The sequence below is a fragment of the Mustelus asterias genome, chromosome 2 (assembly GCF_964213995.1).
Source record: "Mustelus asterias chromosome 2, sMusAst1.hap1.1, whole genome shotgun sequence".
Classification (NCBI taxonomy): Eukaryota; Metazoa; Chordata; class Chondrichthyes; order Carcharhiniformes; family Triakidae; genus Mustelus; species Mustelus asterias.
Window position 1 is genome coordinate 156,111,879 of NC_135802.1, and position 18,307 is coordinate 156,130,185.

The 18,307-nt window shown below is 45.4% G+C and overlaps 1 protein-coding gene across 2 annotated transcripts in view; it reads right to left on the reverse strand.

Annotated features, from left to right (window-relative positions):
- The window catches only part of LOC144480155 (coagulation factor XIII A chain-like), a 116,487-nt gene extending 98,530 nt beyond the window's left edge, over positions 1–17,957 (reverse strand). Inside the window, exons 1-2 of one of the 2 annotated variants that reach the window (XM_078199302.1) lie at positions 17,831–17,957; positions 13,006–13,183 (exon numbers count right to left, since the gene is read on the reverse strand). In XM_078199302.1, the coding sequence (XP_078055428.1) occupies positions 13,006–13,165 (160 nt within the window). In that variant the 5' untranslated portion in view covers positions 13,166–13,183; positions 17,831–17,957. The remainder of the gene's footprint in view (positions 1–13,005; positions 13,184–17,830) is intronic. The other variant, XM_078199310.1, reaches the window with a different exon arrangement.
- Positions 17,958–18,307: the final 350 nt, after the last annotated feature.

Genomic DNA, 18,307 nt, shown 5'->3' on the forward strand with positions numbered 1-18,307 from the left:
TGTGCGCACGCATGCAAGAACATCTTATGCATTCATTCTCCTGTAAATAATTTGGCAATCTATAGCACCCCTGTGAGTATCTGCAGAACTTATTTGAACATCTGGAGTTGCTGGCAGTAATAGGACTGTGTTTGCTTCCTGAAATCTGGGATTATTCTCACTAACGATCCACACTATCTGGTTAAAGGGGTAGTACCCGTGGGGGAATGCCTCGCTGCACTGGAGGTTCTATAATATTTTCACACAAGCAGTTGTATTTTCTTCATCATCAGTTTAAACCCACGATTAAAAAAAACGGGAGCAGCCACTTCTGTCAGATTGGTGTACAGGGCTTTGAGCCAATAAGGTCAGCACAAATCTATTTCAGTTTCAGCACAGATTAACACAAATTTCTGGGGAAAAAAATCTCCACAAGGCTGTGTGGGCCAGGACTTTTTTCCTTGGAGCGTAGGAGGATGAGGGATGACCTTGTAGAGGTTTATAAAATCATGAGGGGCAGAGATAAGGGGCAGCATGCCGGCACAGTAATTAGCATCGCTGCCTCATGGTCCCAGGTTCGATTCCCAACTTGGGTCACTGTCTGTGTGGAGTCTGCACATTCTCCCCGTGTCTGCGTGGGTTTCCTCTGGGTGTTCCGGTTTTCTCCCACAGTCCAAAGACGTGCAGGTTAGGTGCATTGGCCATGCTAAATTCTCCTTTAGTGTACCCGAACAGGCGCCAGAGTGTGGTGACTAGGGGATTTTCACAGTAACTTCATTGCAGTGTTAATGTAAGCCTACTTGTGACATTAATAAATAAACTTTTAACTTAATAAACTTTAGATAAGGTGAATAGCCAAGGTCTTTTCCCCAGGGTAGGGAAGTCCAAAACTAGAGGACATTGATTTAAAGTGAGAGGGGAAAGATTTAAAAGGGACCCGAGGGACAACTTCACACAGAGGGTGGTGCGTCTATGGAATGAGCTGCCAGAGGAGGTGGGAGAGGCGGGTACAATTACAACATTTAAAAGACATTTGGACAGGTACGTGGATGGGAAAGGTTTAGAGGGGTGTGAGCCAAACGCAGGCAAATGGGACTAGTTCAGTTTGGGAAGCCTGGTCGGCCAGGACGAATTGGGCCAAAGGGCCGGTTCCCGTGCTGTATATCTCTGTAACTCTAAATCTGCATGGCAGCAGATACAAAAGAGAGCAAAATTGCCAAAGAACTGATGAATTTCTAACCTGGCCTCCACCAGCTATGAAACTAGAAGGCGAGTGTTCATCTAGATCTGGACTGAACTTTAGCCGAGCTTTTTAGCCATTTGTGAACAGTGAGAGTTATTTGCTTTGTCGAAGTGGTTAAGATGCCAGCAATCATAGAATCCATTCAGTGCAGAAGGAGGCCATTTGGCCCACCAAGTCTGCACCGACTCTCCGACAGAGTATCTTTCCCAGGCCCACACCCAGCCTTATCCCCGGACCCCTACACGTTTATCCTGCTAATCCCCTCAACCAATCAACGATCAAATTCAGATACATCACATTCTAGGGTCACAGGTTACAACACAAAGCCGGCCATTCAGTCCATCAAGCCCCTACCGACTCAGAGAGCAATTTAACTTGCCTGCCCTTTCCCCAGAGCTTTGCAAATTGCTTCCCTTCAGATGCTTATATCCCTTTGAAGGTGAGTCTTGAGGTGAGTCTGTTTTACACCGCACACAATTCTGAAGTTGGTGGAAACTAGATTTGAGCTCATTCGCAATGAGCTGACTTCACGCCACATACAACTACGGATTGTTTCTGATTTTTCCATCCGTGGAGATTTTTGTATCATTACAGCGAATTCTTTAGGGAGGAGGTCAAGAAACCTCCTTACTCTCTCAAAGTTGTCTACAACCTGATAGCATACTCCGCTGCCTCAACCTAACCTTGGAATCCTTCAAGTTGCAGAAACTTATCGTTCTGTTGCCAGGATATTCCCCAATGCATCTACAACACCCCTTTAATTAGTGATAAAGGATCATCCAGACTCAAAACGTTGGCTGTATTCTCTCTCCCCAGATGCTGTCAAACGTGCTGAGTTTCTCCAGCATTTTCTGTTTTTGACCCCTTTAACTAGAACTATCAAACTTATAAACATATTAGGGTGGCACAGTGGTTAGCACTGCTGCCTCACAGCGCCAGGGACCTGGTTTCAATTCCGGCCTCGGGTGTGTGGAGTTTGCACATTCTCCCCGTATCTGCGTGGGTTTCCTCCGGGTGCTCCGGTTTCCTCCCACAGTCCAAAGATGTGCAGGTTAGGTTGATTGGCCATGCTAAATTGACCCTAGTGTCAGGAGATTAGCAGGGTAAATATGTAGGGTTACGGGAATAGGACGTGGATGGGACTTTGGTAGGTGCACACTTGATGGGCCAAACGGACTCCTTCTGCACTGTAGGGATTCTATGACATGATTCTGAAGGGGCTTGACAAGGTCATAGTGTCATAGAGGTTTACAGCATGGAAACAAGCCCTTCGACCCAACTTGTCCATGCTGCCCTTTTTTTTAAACCCCTAAGCTAATCCCAATTGCCCACATTTGGCCCATATCCCTCTATACCATCTTACCCTTGTAACTGTCTAAATGCTTTTTAGAAAACAAAATTGTACCCGCCTCTACTACTACCTCTGGCAGCTTGTTCCAGACACTCACCACCCTCTGTGTGAAAAAATTGCCCCTCTGGACACTTTTGTATCTCTCCCCTCTCACCTTAAACCTATGCCCTCTAGTTTTAGACTTCCCTACCTTTGGGAAAAGATATTGACTATCTAGCTGATCTATGCACCTCATTATTTTATGGACATCTATAAGATCACCCCTAAGCCTCATACTCTCCAGGGAAGAAAGTCCCAGTCTATCCAGCCTCTCCTTATAACTCAAGCAATCAAGTCCCGGTAGCATCTTAGTAAATCTCTTCTGCACTCTTTCTAGTTTAATAATATCCTTTCTATAATAGGGTGACCAGAACTGTACACAATATCCCAAGTGTGGCCTTACCAATGTCTTGTACAACTTCAACAAGATGTCCCAACTCCTGTATTCAATGTTCTGACCGATGAAACCAAGCATGCTAAATGCCTTCTTCACCACCTTGTCCACTTGTGACTCCACTTTCAAGAAGCTATGAACATGAATCCCTAGATCTCTTTGTTCTGTAACTCTCCCCAACGCCCTACCATTAATTGAATAAGTCCTGCCCTGGTTCAATCTACCAAAATGCATCGCCTCGCATTTATCTAAATTAAACTCAATCTGCCATTCGTCAATCCACTGGCCCAATTGATAAGATCCCGTTGCAATTGGAGATAACTTTCTTCACTGTCCACTATGCCACCAATCTTGTGTCATCTGCAAACTTACTAACCATGCCTCCTATATTCTCATCCAAATCATCAATATAAATGACAAATAACAGTGGACCCAGCACTGATCCCTGAGGCACACCGCTGGTCACAGGCCTCCAGTTTGAAAAAAATCCCTCTACAACCACCCTCTGGCTTCTGTCAATGCTGAGAGGATGTTTCCTCTCATGGGGAAAATCCAGAACTCGGGGCCACAGTTCAATGGCAAGGAACTTCCTGTTTAGGACAGAGATGAGGGGGAATTTCTTCTCTCAGAGGGTCATTACTCTTTGGACAGCTGGTTAGTGATACGGAGCAACGCCAACAACCCGGGTTCAATTCCCGTACCGTACCGAATGAGGTCATTCATGAAGGCCCCACCTTCTCAACCTTGCCCCCCGCCTGAGGTGTGGTGACCCTCAAGCTAAGTCAGCTGCCTCTCAAAAAGAGGAAGAGCAGCCTATGGATCTCTGGGGCTTTGACAACTTTCATTTCACTCCCCCAGAGAACCGTGGAGGCAGAGTCATTGCGTATATTCCGGCTCAGCTGGACAGACGTCTGATTGACAAGGGAGTCAAGGTTAATCATAGAATCCACAGTGCAGAAGCAGGCCATTCGGCCCATCAAGTCTGCACCGACCACAATCTAACCCAGGCCCTATCCCCATAACCCCATGCATTTACCCTAGCTAGTCCCCCTGATACGAAGGGGCAATTTAGCATGGCCAATCCAGCTAATCTGCATGTCTTTCGGACTGTGGGAGGAAACTGGAGCATCCGGAGGAAACCCACACAGACATGGGGAGAATGTGATCCGAGGCTGGAATCAAACCCAGGTCCCTGGCGCTGTGAGGCAGCAGTGCTAACCACTGTGCCACCGTGCCACCCCTGAGTAGGGGCAGGCAGGAAAGGAGAGTTAAGGCCAACATTCAGACCTTATTGAGTGCTAGAGCAGGCTCGATGGACCGAATGGCCTATCCCTGCTCCTATTTCAATGATCTTATTAAACATACTTTAATGCTTCTGTCGACCCCATGTTATGTTGCACAATTCAAATAAGATCTCACGTTTACAAAAATATCCTAATTTAGATTTCTTTAAAGCTTTCCTCCAGCCTTCCTGCTTTAACACATTTCTTTGTCATGACAACGATCTTTTATTTTCACCTGAACTCATTTCATTATTTATTTAGAGGAGAATTCAACACTAATTGTATCATAATTCCCTCCGGAATACAACTCTTCAGACTATGTTGACTGTTGAATTTCAATGGGAGGTTTATAGAACCCAAAAGCACATTTATTGAAAACTGAGTTTGTTTTCATCGGTCTCAGGGAGATGATGGAATTACAAGATGGCGGTGTGTGAAATTACAAGAGGTGGGCCAGACGAGAGAAATGGACTGTTCCGAGTAATTGATGGGGTCTTGGATGAATTGATATAGATGGAAGATTAGATGGAAAATATTTAAGACAGTGAGCAGGAGAATCTTATTTCTTACGTTAAAAGCAAAATACTGCGGATGCTGGAATCTGAAACAAAAACAGAAAATGCTGGATAATCTCAGCAGGTCTGACAGCCTCTGTGGAGACAAAATAACCATGGTGTGGAGATGCCGGCGTTGGACTGGGGTGGGCACAGTAAGAAGTCTCACAACACCAGGTTAAAGTCCAACAGGTTTATTTGGAATCATGAGCTTTCAGAGCGCCGCTCCTTCATCAGGTGAGTCACCTCTATTCTCTATTCTCTCCCCACAGATGCTGTCAGACCTGCTGAGATTTTCCAGCATTTTCTGTTTTTATTTCTTAAGTGCTGAGATTGCAGAAAAAAGTCCTGGGGCATAACCTCACTGGATGTGCAGTAGGAACCTCATGGACACATTTTTCCAAAGTTACGGGGACAGAGCAGGGGCAGCTTGAGGGAAATTCATGGCCTTGTCAAAATTACTGAACAGGTTAGATACGCTGTTGAAAGAAAGAAGAATGAAGAGATCTGGGCACAAACTGGGAATATGGGACAAGCACTACAACTCATGGTAAGGATTTAACTGTGTCAGTGCAGGCTTGGAGGGCCAAAGGGCCTGTTCCTGTATTGTAATTTTCTTTGTTCTTCTTGATAAGTGCCAACACATTTTATTTTTCGCTATTCATTCATGGGACTGGATTTGTTTATGAGCATTTATTACCCATCCCTAATTTCCCTTGAACTGAATGAATTGCTATTTCAGAGGGCAGTTAAGAACTGTTGGAACCAGATCGGTTTTCACAACACCCAATAATGGCCATCATGAGACTTTTAATTCCAGACTTGTATTGAATTCGAAGTTAGCTGTGTGTCATGCCCAGGTCTCCAGATACTAGCCCAGTGACAATGCCACGATGCCACTGTCGTGCCAAGCTGCATTTTGCCCTGCTGTAATCAATGTAAATCTATATCAAAGCAGGTCTTACTTTCCTTCCCAGGACTCGACTTGGCATCCGACTGTGCTGTTCCAGTGAGGGTAAGAGCCTATTAAAACTTCCTGTCTCTGGCCATTTGTCTGGAAGATTATCATCCCCGCAGGGTTGAGACTGGGATCGAGAAGCAGGAATGTTGTTGTGCGCTGCTCACACTTACAGTAGCACCACGGGCCAAATACTTCAGCATTCACACAGGGTGAGAGAAACAATTTTATCTTAACTAATCACCAAGAAATGCCCAGTAATCCTCCAGGCACTTTGCTCCAGGAAATGCTCCAAAGCAATCTGCTTTGGAGCAGAGAAGGCTGGGGGGTGGGGGGAGGGGACATGACTGAGGCATATAAGATGATGAGGGGTATGAACAAGGGTTGAGGGGTCAGTCACGAGGGGCAGGAGATTCAGAGGGGATTTGAGAAAAAACTTTTTCACTCAGAGGGTGGTGGGAATCTGGAATGCACAGCCTGGGAAGGTAGCGGAAGCCAGAAACCTGACAACCTTCAAGAAATATTTGAATGAGCACTTGAAATATCATAACATTCAAAGATATGGGACAAGTGCAGGAAATGGGATTAGTGCACCTTCAGTGGTAACTATTGTTGGTGCAGGCTCGATGGGCTGAATGGCCTATTCTGCGCTGTATGACTTTAGTCATTCTGTTTGGGTGGCTTAAGAGCCCAAGCAGAGGAAAATTAGATGGGAACACACATTAGATGGGAGCATTCCCTTCTCACCTCATCTACATCCTTACACTGGGCTTGTCCCTCCTGAGGGCATAGGGCCAACTATGTCCATTTGAGGTATCCCAGTGCTGTGAGCAGAGAGCTGAGCTGATACTCTGGAGTCTCTACCCCAACTCCCTATTCCCCACCTGGGAAGTGAGAACCGTATGAAAAAAAATCATATCGCGACCTCAAGAATGATAAAATATATGACGTCAGAAATGTCGTGGGCAGCACGGCGGCACAGTGGTTAGCACTGCTGCCTCACAGCTGCAGGGACCCGGGTTCGATTCCCGGCTTGGGTCACTGTCTGTGTGGAGTCTGCACGTTCTCCCCGTTTCCACGTGGGTTTCCTCCGGGTGCTCCAGTATTAGCTGCATTGACCTAAACAGGCACCGGAGTGTGGGCGACTAGGAGAATTTGACAGTAACTTCATTGCAGTGTTAATGTAAGCCTTACCTGTGACTAATAAATAAACTTTCTTACTTACTTTTCCTCCCACAGTCCAAAGATGTGCGGGTTAGGGGCATTGGCCATGCTAAATTGCCCCTTAGTGTCCCGGGATGCGTAGTTAGAGGGATTAGCGAGGTAAATATGTTGGGCTACAGGGATAGGGCCTGGGGTGGAATTGTTGTCAGTGCAGACTCGATGGGCCGAATGGCCTCCTTCTGCACTGTCGGGATTCTACGATCCTTCTATGAAATCAAGCATATTCCTTGCAACCTGCATTATTTTTACATTAATTCTTGGGATGTGAGTGTCGCTGGCATGGTTAGTATTCATTGTCCATTTCTAATTGCCTATGAGAAGATGATGGTATGCTGCCATCACAAGATGTCCAAGAATGTATCTCTGCCTTCTTGTCTATCACTTTTAATCTTATTGTCAATGCCTCCACTCATCATTTATTTCAACATTAAGCTGTGGACAAGAAGAGGACACAGAAAGGTGAGAGGCACAGTTGGCCATTTCTTTCAATTTTTACTTCTTAAGTAATTTCCGATGTGCGAGGAGACCTTTTGGGCGTGGGTTAATGGACGCACTCTGACCAACTGAAGAAAGCAACAAAGCCAAGCGGGGGAGAAGTTTCAGAATGGTACATTTCTCTTCCATAGGATGGAGTTGTCCGTCATGAAAATCCTCTCAGGCTAAAGTAGTTCTGACTTGTTTATTCTTGCGTTGGATCAGCCTGTGACAGCTAATCTTATCAATAAAGCTTCATTTCCTTGAGTAATTGCACTTTCTAATATGCTCAAATATGGAATAAATATGGAATTAGCAATAGGAAGCAGTTGTAAGACAGCGATGAGAGATATGTCTATATGGATAATGTCACAGAGCCAATGAGAAAAGCACCAATTGGCTTTTTATGGTTATCACAATCCTAATATTGCGTTACTGCCTTTATTTACCTCAAATTAATCCACCATTGACATAATACATAAACACACAATGCTAGAAATATTCGGCAGGTCTTGGCAGCATGAGTGAAGAGAAAAACAGAGTTAATGGGCAGAGTTTTACTGCCACCTACCCCTCTCCCTCCATCCCAGAAGGCAGTAATGAAGCCTGTGGCGGAATGGCATGTTATGTGGGGATGGGGCAGGTAAGATCACGGGCAGCCATAACAAACCGGCTCCTCAACAACAATCTGGCTCCTTAACCATGTCGCATCATTGGGGAGTTTTACCAACAGCTGGAACAGAATAGGGCAGGCTGCCTGTCACAAAGAGGTGGGAAGTCACTCGAAATGTCCAAAGGATTATTTTACCAGGCAAGGTGCTGACCAAGTTCGTAATGTGGCTCATTTACACTTGCTAGAAGGGACGTGTATTCATAGACAGTTAAACAAACGGAATCTGTTCAAGCCTTGCACCTTTTTCGATTACCCCGGAGCTTGGGGAGGCTGCATTTCCCCATTGCTTTCTTCATGGCAGCACACCAACCTATCAGAGTCAACTTGCCAACCAATCTGCACCTTTCCCTCATGGGGTATTAATTGACATGATTGTTTGAAATTCAGCATTTTTCATTTGTTCTGATGAGTGCAAGTTTGAAAACTTCAGCAACATGTCACTTTTCAGCAATATTCACATTTTGTCTTACCAAGCAACTGTTATAGCAAATAGACAAAAATCAGACTACAATTTAAATCACTTGCTGCATTGGGTGTCAGAATAGTTGCTACACTGAGGCCTGATATATAAAATTAAGCTTATTTCTGTAAGTATGAATGCTGAAATACTACTTTATTAATGAGCTGTGACGATAGTGTGCTATTGTTATATGTTAGGTTTAAGGATAATGTTTTAAAATTCAGCAGGTAGTCAGTATGTCTGGAAGGAATACAGCTCAGATACTGGAACAGTGGGATAATTATTCATTTTAACCTTGTAATGTTTACTTGGGGGAACCCGAATGGATTTTTGTTTATGAATGAAGATTTCCGCAGTGTTTTTGATTAGGTTGATTGACAGGGTCATGTGACGTTTAATAGGAGGAGCTACGTATATAGCAGAGAAAAAAAACAGCTTTGAGTTCTGACTGGGATTTGTTTAAATACAGAGTGAAGGGGAGGCAACCAGGGCTCCCCAGAGAGTCAGGCTCGGCGGGGGGTACCCCTTGGGCATTGGCACCTTGGCAGTGCCAGCCTGGGCCCCCTGGCACTGCCCAAGGGGCAAAGTGAAAATGTCCAGAGGACACCTTGGCACTGCCCACCGGGCATGGGGCAGTGCCGGGGGTGGGGCCTAATGGGGAGGAGAATGATGGAGTGGGGGCTGATGGGACTGGGGCCTCAAGGCGATCGGTGAGGGTGGAGTTCCTGCTACCACTCTGCAGTTAGGATCGATGGGAGAGGGAGGGTGCCCAGCAATCGGGGCTGGTCATCGGGTTGGGGGCCAGCTTGCTGGGCGGGCCTGGGCTGCAGTGGGGGGGGTGGGGCGGGGTCGGGACTGTGGGAAGGGGGTTTTTAGGACTAAAGGTGGGGGGGGGAGACACAGGGGATCGGGGCTGCGGGGGGGAGGTGGGGAACATTGAGGCGGGAGGGGGTTGAGGCTGGCCAGCAATCAGGGGCCCAGTGATCGGGCCATGGTGGAGGGCAATGAGGAGTCGCAGGGCTGGCCAGCAACTGGGAGACCGGTAGGCAGGGGCTAACAGCACCAAACTCAGCACTGATAGATCGGCGCATGCGCAGTGGCCCGCTCAGCACTATGATGCCAGCATCTCCAGCGGGAACAGGCCCTGCCCACCGCCTTTTTAAACTCCGGCTGAAAACAACAGCGGCATTTACTCCAGTTTTTATGCAAATTTGACACTTAGAATTATTTTGGGAGAATCACTCCCCCCATATCTATGCTGTCTTCACCCATAGGCTTAATAGACTTAAATTAAAACAGAAACTGCTGGAACAACTGAGCGGGTCTGTGGAGAGAGAAACAGAGTTAACATTTCAAATCCATATGACCCTTCATTGGAACTCCGAAGTGTTCTGAAGGAGAGTCACATTTGACTCAAAACACTAACACTGTTTCTCTCTCCACAGATGCTGCCAGACCTGCTGAGTTTTTCCAGCACTTTCTGTTCTCGTTCCAGATCTCCAGCATCCACAGTTTTTGGCTTTTACTTGACTGAATAGACTCGCTTACCCTTGTCTCCTTTTCCTTGCACTGATTTGAAAAAGAATCCTAATCAAAATCTGTGATATTATCTCTTAATTAATCGTATCACCCGTGCTTTCTTCTAGAAGGTTCACTTCATAGCTTTTTCACAATTTGGCAGTGGGACACAGTGTATTAACAGAACAGAACATGATGATGAGCTTACTGTAAATTTTGAAAGGCTTGTGACTGACAAAGTCAACAATAGATATGTGTTCCAAACACATGAATTAGGGACAGGAATAGGCAGTGGCGTAGTGGTATTGTTGCTGGACTAGTAATCCAGAGACCGAGGGTAATATTCCGGAGACCCAGGGTTCAAATCCCACCACAGCAGATGGTGGAATTTGAATTCAATAAAAATCTGAAATTAAAAGTCTAATGGTGACCATGAAGCCCTTGTCGTAAAAACTCATCTTGTTCACTAATGCCCCTTAGGGAAGGAAATCTGCCGTCCTTACCTGGTCTGGCTTACACGTGACACCAGATCCACAGCAATGTGGTTGACTCTTAAATGTCCTCATGAATTGGACAACAAATACTGGCCCAGCCAGTGATGCCCACATCCCATGAATTAATTAAAATTAGGCCACTCGGCCCCTCAAGCCTGCTCCGCCATTCAGTAAGACCGTGACTGATCTGATTGTAACCTCAACCGCACATTCCTGCTTACCCTGGGTAACTTTCCACCCCCTTGTTAATCGAGAATCTTACACACCCTTGTTACTCAACAGTCTATCTTGCTCTGTCTTAAAAATATTCAAAGATTCTGCTTGACTACCTTTTCAGGAAGAGAGTTCCAGAGACTCATGACCCCCAGAGAAAAGAGCCCCTCATCTCGGTCTTAAATGAGCGACCTGTTATTTTCAAACAGTAATAAGTTCTAGGGTGACACGGTGGCACAGTGGTTAGCACTGCTGCCTCACAGCATCAGGGATCTGGGTTCGATTCCCAGCTTGGGTCACTGCCTGTATGGAGTTTGCACATTCTCCCCGTGTCTGCGTGGGTTTCCTCCGGGTGCTCCAGTTTCCTCCCACACTCCAAAGATGTGTGGGTTAGGTTGATTGGCCATGCTAAATTGTCCGTTAGTGTCAGGGGGATTAGCAGGGTAAATATGTGGGGTTACGGGGACAGAGCCTGGTTGGGATCGTTGCCGGTACAGGCTCGATGGGCTGAATGGCCTCCTTCTACACTGTAGGGACTGTATGATTTACTGGCAAGAAGAAACATCCTCTCCACATCCACCCTGTCAAAACCCATCGGATCTGAAAGGTCTCGATCAAGTCATCTCTTAATAAACACTAATGGATACAAACCTAAACTGTCCAACCTTTCCTCATAAGACAGCCCTGCTCAGTGTTAGTAGTGTAACTGATGGTGTACCACTGACGTTAGCTTGGGAATGTTTCTGAATATTGCAATGTAAAGGGAGCACAGTATTGCCAGTATAATGTCAGGTTGCAACACGCCTAAACACAACCGTCGACGTTATAGACCCCTCGCTGATATTTAAGAGAGAATTAATCAGGAGTGCATAGCCGATTGAGTATAATGAAACCCATTTAACCTGGAGCTATATTTCAGGGATAAAAGAAATGGTAAATCTCACTTCCCTCGCCACGCCTTTCACTGTTTAATACATAGACATGTGAAATTGATCGTGTCCACCAGACTTTAATCTCATCATTCTGCTTTCTGTTTCGGCTAATTTAAGTTCTACTGGAGGATGCTGCAAATCTTGACTTAATAGAATGTTATTTGTGAGGTTTGAAATTTATTTTGGGTCAGTATTTATCTGGATTAAGCAAAGATCCTTCAAATTACTCATCCATTCAATCATTCTTTCCATTAATATGGAGGGCACAATTCCAATTTGAGCTAGTAATTGTAACTGACCTTGAACTTGCTGTTAGTTTAATTATATCAAAGTGTTGATCATTTAATCAATAATCCCCCTATTATAATGACACAATGTTGGGCTGAAGGGCCTGTTTCCATGTTGTAAACATCTTTGACTCTATGACTTTAATATCAAGAGGTTTCCACACCATATTTTTCATTGCCATAGTGAACTATTGTAACCCACTAATGTGCACAAAGGTCCGACCTGGTAACGACCCAGGTTCAATCCCAGCTTGGGTCACTATCTGCGTGGAGTTTGCACATTCTCCCCATGTCTGCGTGAGTTTCCTCCGGGTGCTCGGGTTTCCTCCCACACTCCAAAGATGTGCAGATTACGGTTGATTGGCCATGCTAAATTGCCCCTGAGTGTCAGGGGGATTAGCAGGGTAAATGTGTGGGGTTACAGGGATAGGGCCTAGGTGGGATTGTGGTCGGTACAGACTCAATGGGCCGAATGGCCTCCTTCTGTACTGTAGGGATTCTATGATTTCTATGATGATCAACTTCTTTTAATGTTTATTTATCAGTGTCACAAGTAGACTTACATTAATACTGCAATGAAGTTATTGTGAAAATCCCCTAGTCGCCACACTCTGGCGTCTCTTCGCATACACTGAGGGAGAATTTAGCACGGCCAATGCTCTTAATCAGCACATCTTTCGGACTGTGGGAGGAAGCTGGAGCACTCGGAGGAGACCCACACGGGGTGGACGTGCAAACTCCGCACAGATAGTGACCCAAGCTGGGAATTGAACCCAGGTCCCTGGTGCTGTGAGGCAGCGGTGCTAATCGCTGTGCCACTGTGCCACCCTTCTCCTCGCCTTGCCAGTTGTGAGAATGAATTAGTCATCTAGGTGATACCTGTTGCCACGTTACATGTCAGAAATCTTTGAAAGAGCTTCGTCAAGTACCTGCCAGGTTGGGTGGTCCACGAGGAGTGAGTCCAAAATACTCGAAGTTAGCTACGTCATTCTCTTCAGAGTTGGAGTCATTGGCGGGGGTGATTCTCCGACCTACGTAGGAAGCTAATGGTCTCCTGGTGCTTGAGTCATCGGGGCCGGATTCAGACATTTTCAAACAGAAAACTTGCTGAAACAAAGCAGGACAGACTGTGAGTCAGATTAGTTCAGGAAGTCTGCAAAGAGTGAGCATTTAACAGCTAGACAGAAATCAAAACAGATAATCCGATTGACAAAGAGATGCACAGTATCAGCGATATATTTTTATTCATTCACGGGATATGAGCGTCGCTGACTGGCCAGCATTTATTGCCCATCTCTTGTTGCCCTTGTTCAGAGGGCAGTTCTGTGTCAACCACATTGCTGTGGCTCTGGAGTCACATGTAGGCCAGACCAGGTAAGGACGGCAGATTTCCTTCCCTAAAGAACATTAGTGAACCAGATGGGTTTTCCAACAATCGACAATGGTTTCATGGTCATCAGTAGATTCCTAATTCCAGATTTTTATTTACATTGAATTCAAATTCTATCTTCTGCTGTGGCGGGATTCGAACCCAGATCCCCAGAACTTTAGCCGAGTTTCTGGATTAATAGCCTAGTGATAATACCAGTAACCCATCGCTGAGGACATTTCGCTGTTTCAAAGTTTGCCTCCCCCACCCCACCTCACAAAGGAAACCTTATTTGATTCAACTGAGTGTTTGCAAATGCAATAATACTGTCAAAATACTGCATATGTTGGAAATTGGAAGCAAAAAGAGAAAATGGTGGAAACACTCAGCAGGTCGGTCAGAACCTGCGGAGACGTGGTGAGGCTAATGGGTGAGTGCAGTATCTTCCCAAGACTGAACACCTTGCCACATTTTTGCACATCCACAAAGCTTGGGATGGTTGTGATGGGTCTTATGATCAAACGGTAACACTGACCGTCTCAGGTCAAGCCAAAATTTGTAGCGTGTCCTTTGGGTGAGAAGACTATCATGACCCGTGAAACTGTGTCTCAACACTAACCATTCAAGAAGGCTAGAAGGAGAAGCAAGAGGCCATTCTGAGGGGACGAGGGAGTTTATAACAACGTTCATTCTATTTATCATGATGTTATAGTTGACCCTGCTCTTCACCATGAGCTCAATTCCATTGGGATTGACCTCTTTCTCCCATGTGCAGTAGCACATGCCCCATACTGACTGTCTGAATTGGTTTATACTGAATAATCTTCCCATTCCATATATCTTTGATGCTGCTTCATTGGACACTTTAAGACCCTCGCATCAATTTCAAAAGCTGTACCCAACATTTTTATTTATTAAACGCTGATATTTTTCTTAATTAGTCAAGGGGCTCCGGAGACACATCATTACAGTAAATGGGACCACAGGTTAGACAATGCTTTACAGGCATCGCTGAACTTATCATTTGAAACTATTGATAAATAAAAGTGACAGTGATGTCCTGTGTCTTATATAATACTTGCAGCACAGAACAGGCCAGACGGGTCTGTTCTGTGTTGTTTGCTGTTTGGCACAATGGTTAGCACTGCCCCCTCACAGCGCCAGGGACTTGGGTCCGATTCCCAGCTTGGGTCACTGTCCGTGCAGAGTCTGCACGTCCTCCCCATGTCAGCGTGGGTTTCCTCCGGGTGCTCCGGTTCCCTCCCACAGTCTGAACGATGTGCTGCTCTGGTGCATTGGCCAGGCTCAATTTTCCCTCAGTGTACCCGAACAGGCGCCGGCGTGTGGCGACTGGGGGATTTTCACAGTGGTCGGTATTTTACGACCTCACTCGGGCGAGGCTTATAAAATCCCACCTGAGGCCAACAAAGAATTCCAATCTGCAAGCCTTGCCCATCCCGAATCCAGGGCAATTCTGGCCAGTAACTTCATTGCAGTGTTAATATTAGTCTACTTGTGACACTAATAAATAAATAAGCTTCCCCCCACACTTCCTCATTTAACCCCATCGGCACATCTTTTCTCTAACATTTGCTGATCTAGTTTCCCATTCAATGCATCGATGCTAGTCACCTCAGCTACTTTGTGTGGCAGCCCATTCCACATTCTAATGGCTCTCCATTACACACCCATATTTAACCCTTTACTAACCTGGTGAATTGCACCACACGTGGACACATTGCAGCTCGGCAGTGATGCCAAGCCAGAGTGCGATATAGTGACAGGTGTGAGCTGTTCACTAATTCACCTGACACCGACTCCACCAGGGATGAGGAAGTGATCGGCATTTAGAGGAGCACTGATCAATGTTTAAAAAAAAGACTGCAGGAATCCCAGATCCTAGGGATTTATTAGAAGAGTTGTTCAGATTACCGTTAATGTTCTCCAGCTGAAGGGTACATTTAAATAAATATTGCGCTTCCATTTAATAGTTACCAACAAGGTGAGGAACATACCCGTAGGTGACTGTTTTCAAGTCTATGGCCGGAATTCTCCCATCCCGTCCGCGACTGGAATTTTAGCGGGCGAGTTGCGGACAATGTGAAACCCCATTGATAGTCGGGCGGGAATTTCTGGCTTTTAGACCTGCGCGGTCGGAGAATTCCGCCCTATATTTTTACACGTGACTCTGAAATGCGAAACACCATCAACGTGTCCAACTGAAAGCTAGTATTTGAAAAGCATTTTTAAGTTAACAAAGATGTGTTGTTCTGATGTATAGATTTTAGTGTGCAGGGGGCAGTTTCAAAGTTTGTAGATGATGCAAAACTTGAAAGCATTGTAAACTCTGAGGACGACAATGCAGAACTTCAAAAGGACATAGACAAGTTGGTGGAGTGGGCAGAGAGGCGGCAGATGAAGTTCAATGCGGAGAAGTGTGAGGATGCATTTTAGTCGGAAGAACATGGAGAGATAATATAAAATAAGGGGTAAAATTCTTAAGGGAGTGCAGGAGCAGAGGGAGTTTGACATACATGTGAAACAATCATTGAAGGTGGTCAGACAGGTGGAGAGAGCAGTTTAAGAAGAATGTATTATTCTAGGCATTATTAATAGGAGCATAGAGTACAAGAACAAGGAGGTTATGCTGAGCTTGTACAGGATACTTGCTGGAATATTGTGTATAGTTCTGGGTGCCACACTTTCAGAAAGATGTGAACATATTGGCCCTGATTTTACTGGCACACCCGACCCCAAATCAGAGCAAGCAAGGCTCACAGAACGGCATTCTCTGTTGGCCTTGGGCACGATCTTATGAGCCTTGGGCGGGTGTGCTGGTAAAACTCCGGCCATTGAGTACAAAAGAGGTTTACAAGAATGGTTCCAGGGATGAGAAACTTCAGATATGAGGTTAGATCGGAGAGGTTGGGACTGTTCTCTTTGGAGAGAAGAAGGCTAAGAGGAGATTTGATAGAGATGTTCAAAATCATGAAGGGGGCTGGACAGAGTAGACGGGGAGAAACTGTTTCCAGTAATAAAAGGATCAAGAACGAGAGGGACACAGATTTAAAGTGCTTTGCAAAAGAAGCAAATGTGATGTGAGAAAAAAACTTTTTCACACAGCGAGTGGTTGGGGTCTGGGATGCACTGCCCGGAAGTGTGGTGGAGGCAGGCTCCATCCAGGCATTCAGGAGGGCAATAGATTATTTGAATAGCAACTGTGCAGGGGTACTGAGTAAAGGCAGGGAAACGGCACTAAGACATGGAGAGCTGGTGCAGACAGGATGGGCCAAATGGCCTCTTTCTGCGCTCTAATAACTGTGATTTGCAAAAGAAATAAACACGTTGCCTTCAAGTGGTGTTTCTCGGATCCTCAGGACATGTGGGAGCCCTTCACAATGAATGAGCCTGCTTCCAAGTGTTTAAAATTGAAATAAAGCAGACACCGAGTGGGAAATGCTCGGTGAGACTTATTTTTGAACCGGCGCAGAAAGATTCTGGGGTTAGTTTTGAGGGCACCGGGTGTTATTAACGCCTGAGATTAGATGTGTTTTAAATAGACTCCACATCAAATCGTGCAGAGAGACAGTGAAGCTGGAGCAGCAGTAATTACTGGGGCAGCAAAAACACACATCAGAACAAAACACAACTTATCTCGGAGTTCCTCTCCAGAGAATCTTTTCTTTCGCTCCCTTTGAATATGTAGAATGAGTCAAAGTTTTGATGATTGTATTATTTTTGCAAGCGTTTGTTCGTTCTTGCATTGCAGACTGCAAAAAAAACTATCAAAGAGATATCGCAGACTTTGTAAATGGAGACATTAAAGTTGGTGAGTGAGTGTAAAAAGTATTTAGAACCACAGCAATTATCAGTAGAAAGCAGGGGAGCAGACTAATTAACAGATTGATTTAGCGTTTGATTTAGCCAGCCCGACTAAATATTAAATTAAGTCTACCTCAATGTAAGAAAAATCTTGAGTCTAAGGGTTCCTGCAGTTCCCCCTCACTTCTGACGGGACAGTGCCAGAGTTTGGGGGCAAATCACAGGCTTTACTTCAAAGGCTTGGAGTGTTATTGCACAGAGAACCCTTAATGATAATAATTCACAAAAAAAACTTCATCTGTCTCCGAACTGAAAAAGATAAACGATGACAGCATCCAGGTTGAGTTTAGAATTGATAAGAGTTTACAGCGTGCAATCCAAATTTTTTTTTAAAGATTGCCCAACTTTTGAAAAGTCAGCAAGTGATATATTTGTCCCAAGTAATTCACTTAACTTACAACCCCGTCACCAGATCTCTCACTTGCAGGCAATGTGCTTACTCTGGAGCCTGGAGTCTCAATACAGAACTGCATTCACCTCCCTCACAAGTCAAACACCCTTACCTGTGGCAGGCAGCAGCTGGGAGGCAGAGCAAGGTGATTCGGAGAACAAGGACACCGAGCTGTCTGCCAGTTGTCTGACTGATCAGCCTTTATATGGGATGCTGAACGCGACTCCACTCACCCCAGAGCGCCTTTGCAAAGAATGTGAGGGAACTCCCCCTTCCCCGGTTGACAATTCCAGCTAATAACAAAACAGCCTGATCAGTCCTGCCACTCCTCACAAGGCCGGAGCAGTCCACACTGCTGTATAATAACTCTCCGACCCCAGTTTCCAAATACTGTACAACTGAGATTCTCAGCAGTAGAAATATTAATCCCAGACAGTTTCTCGCTGAGATTCTTACAAGCAGAAATATTAATCGAGGTTCGAGTACCAACAGAGAATGCTTGGAATGTACATGACCTGTGAAGGCTAACTATATTTCTCTCACCACAGACAAGTGTCTGGCTTGCGGAGTGTTTCAAACATTTCCAACT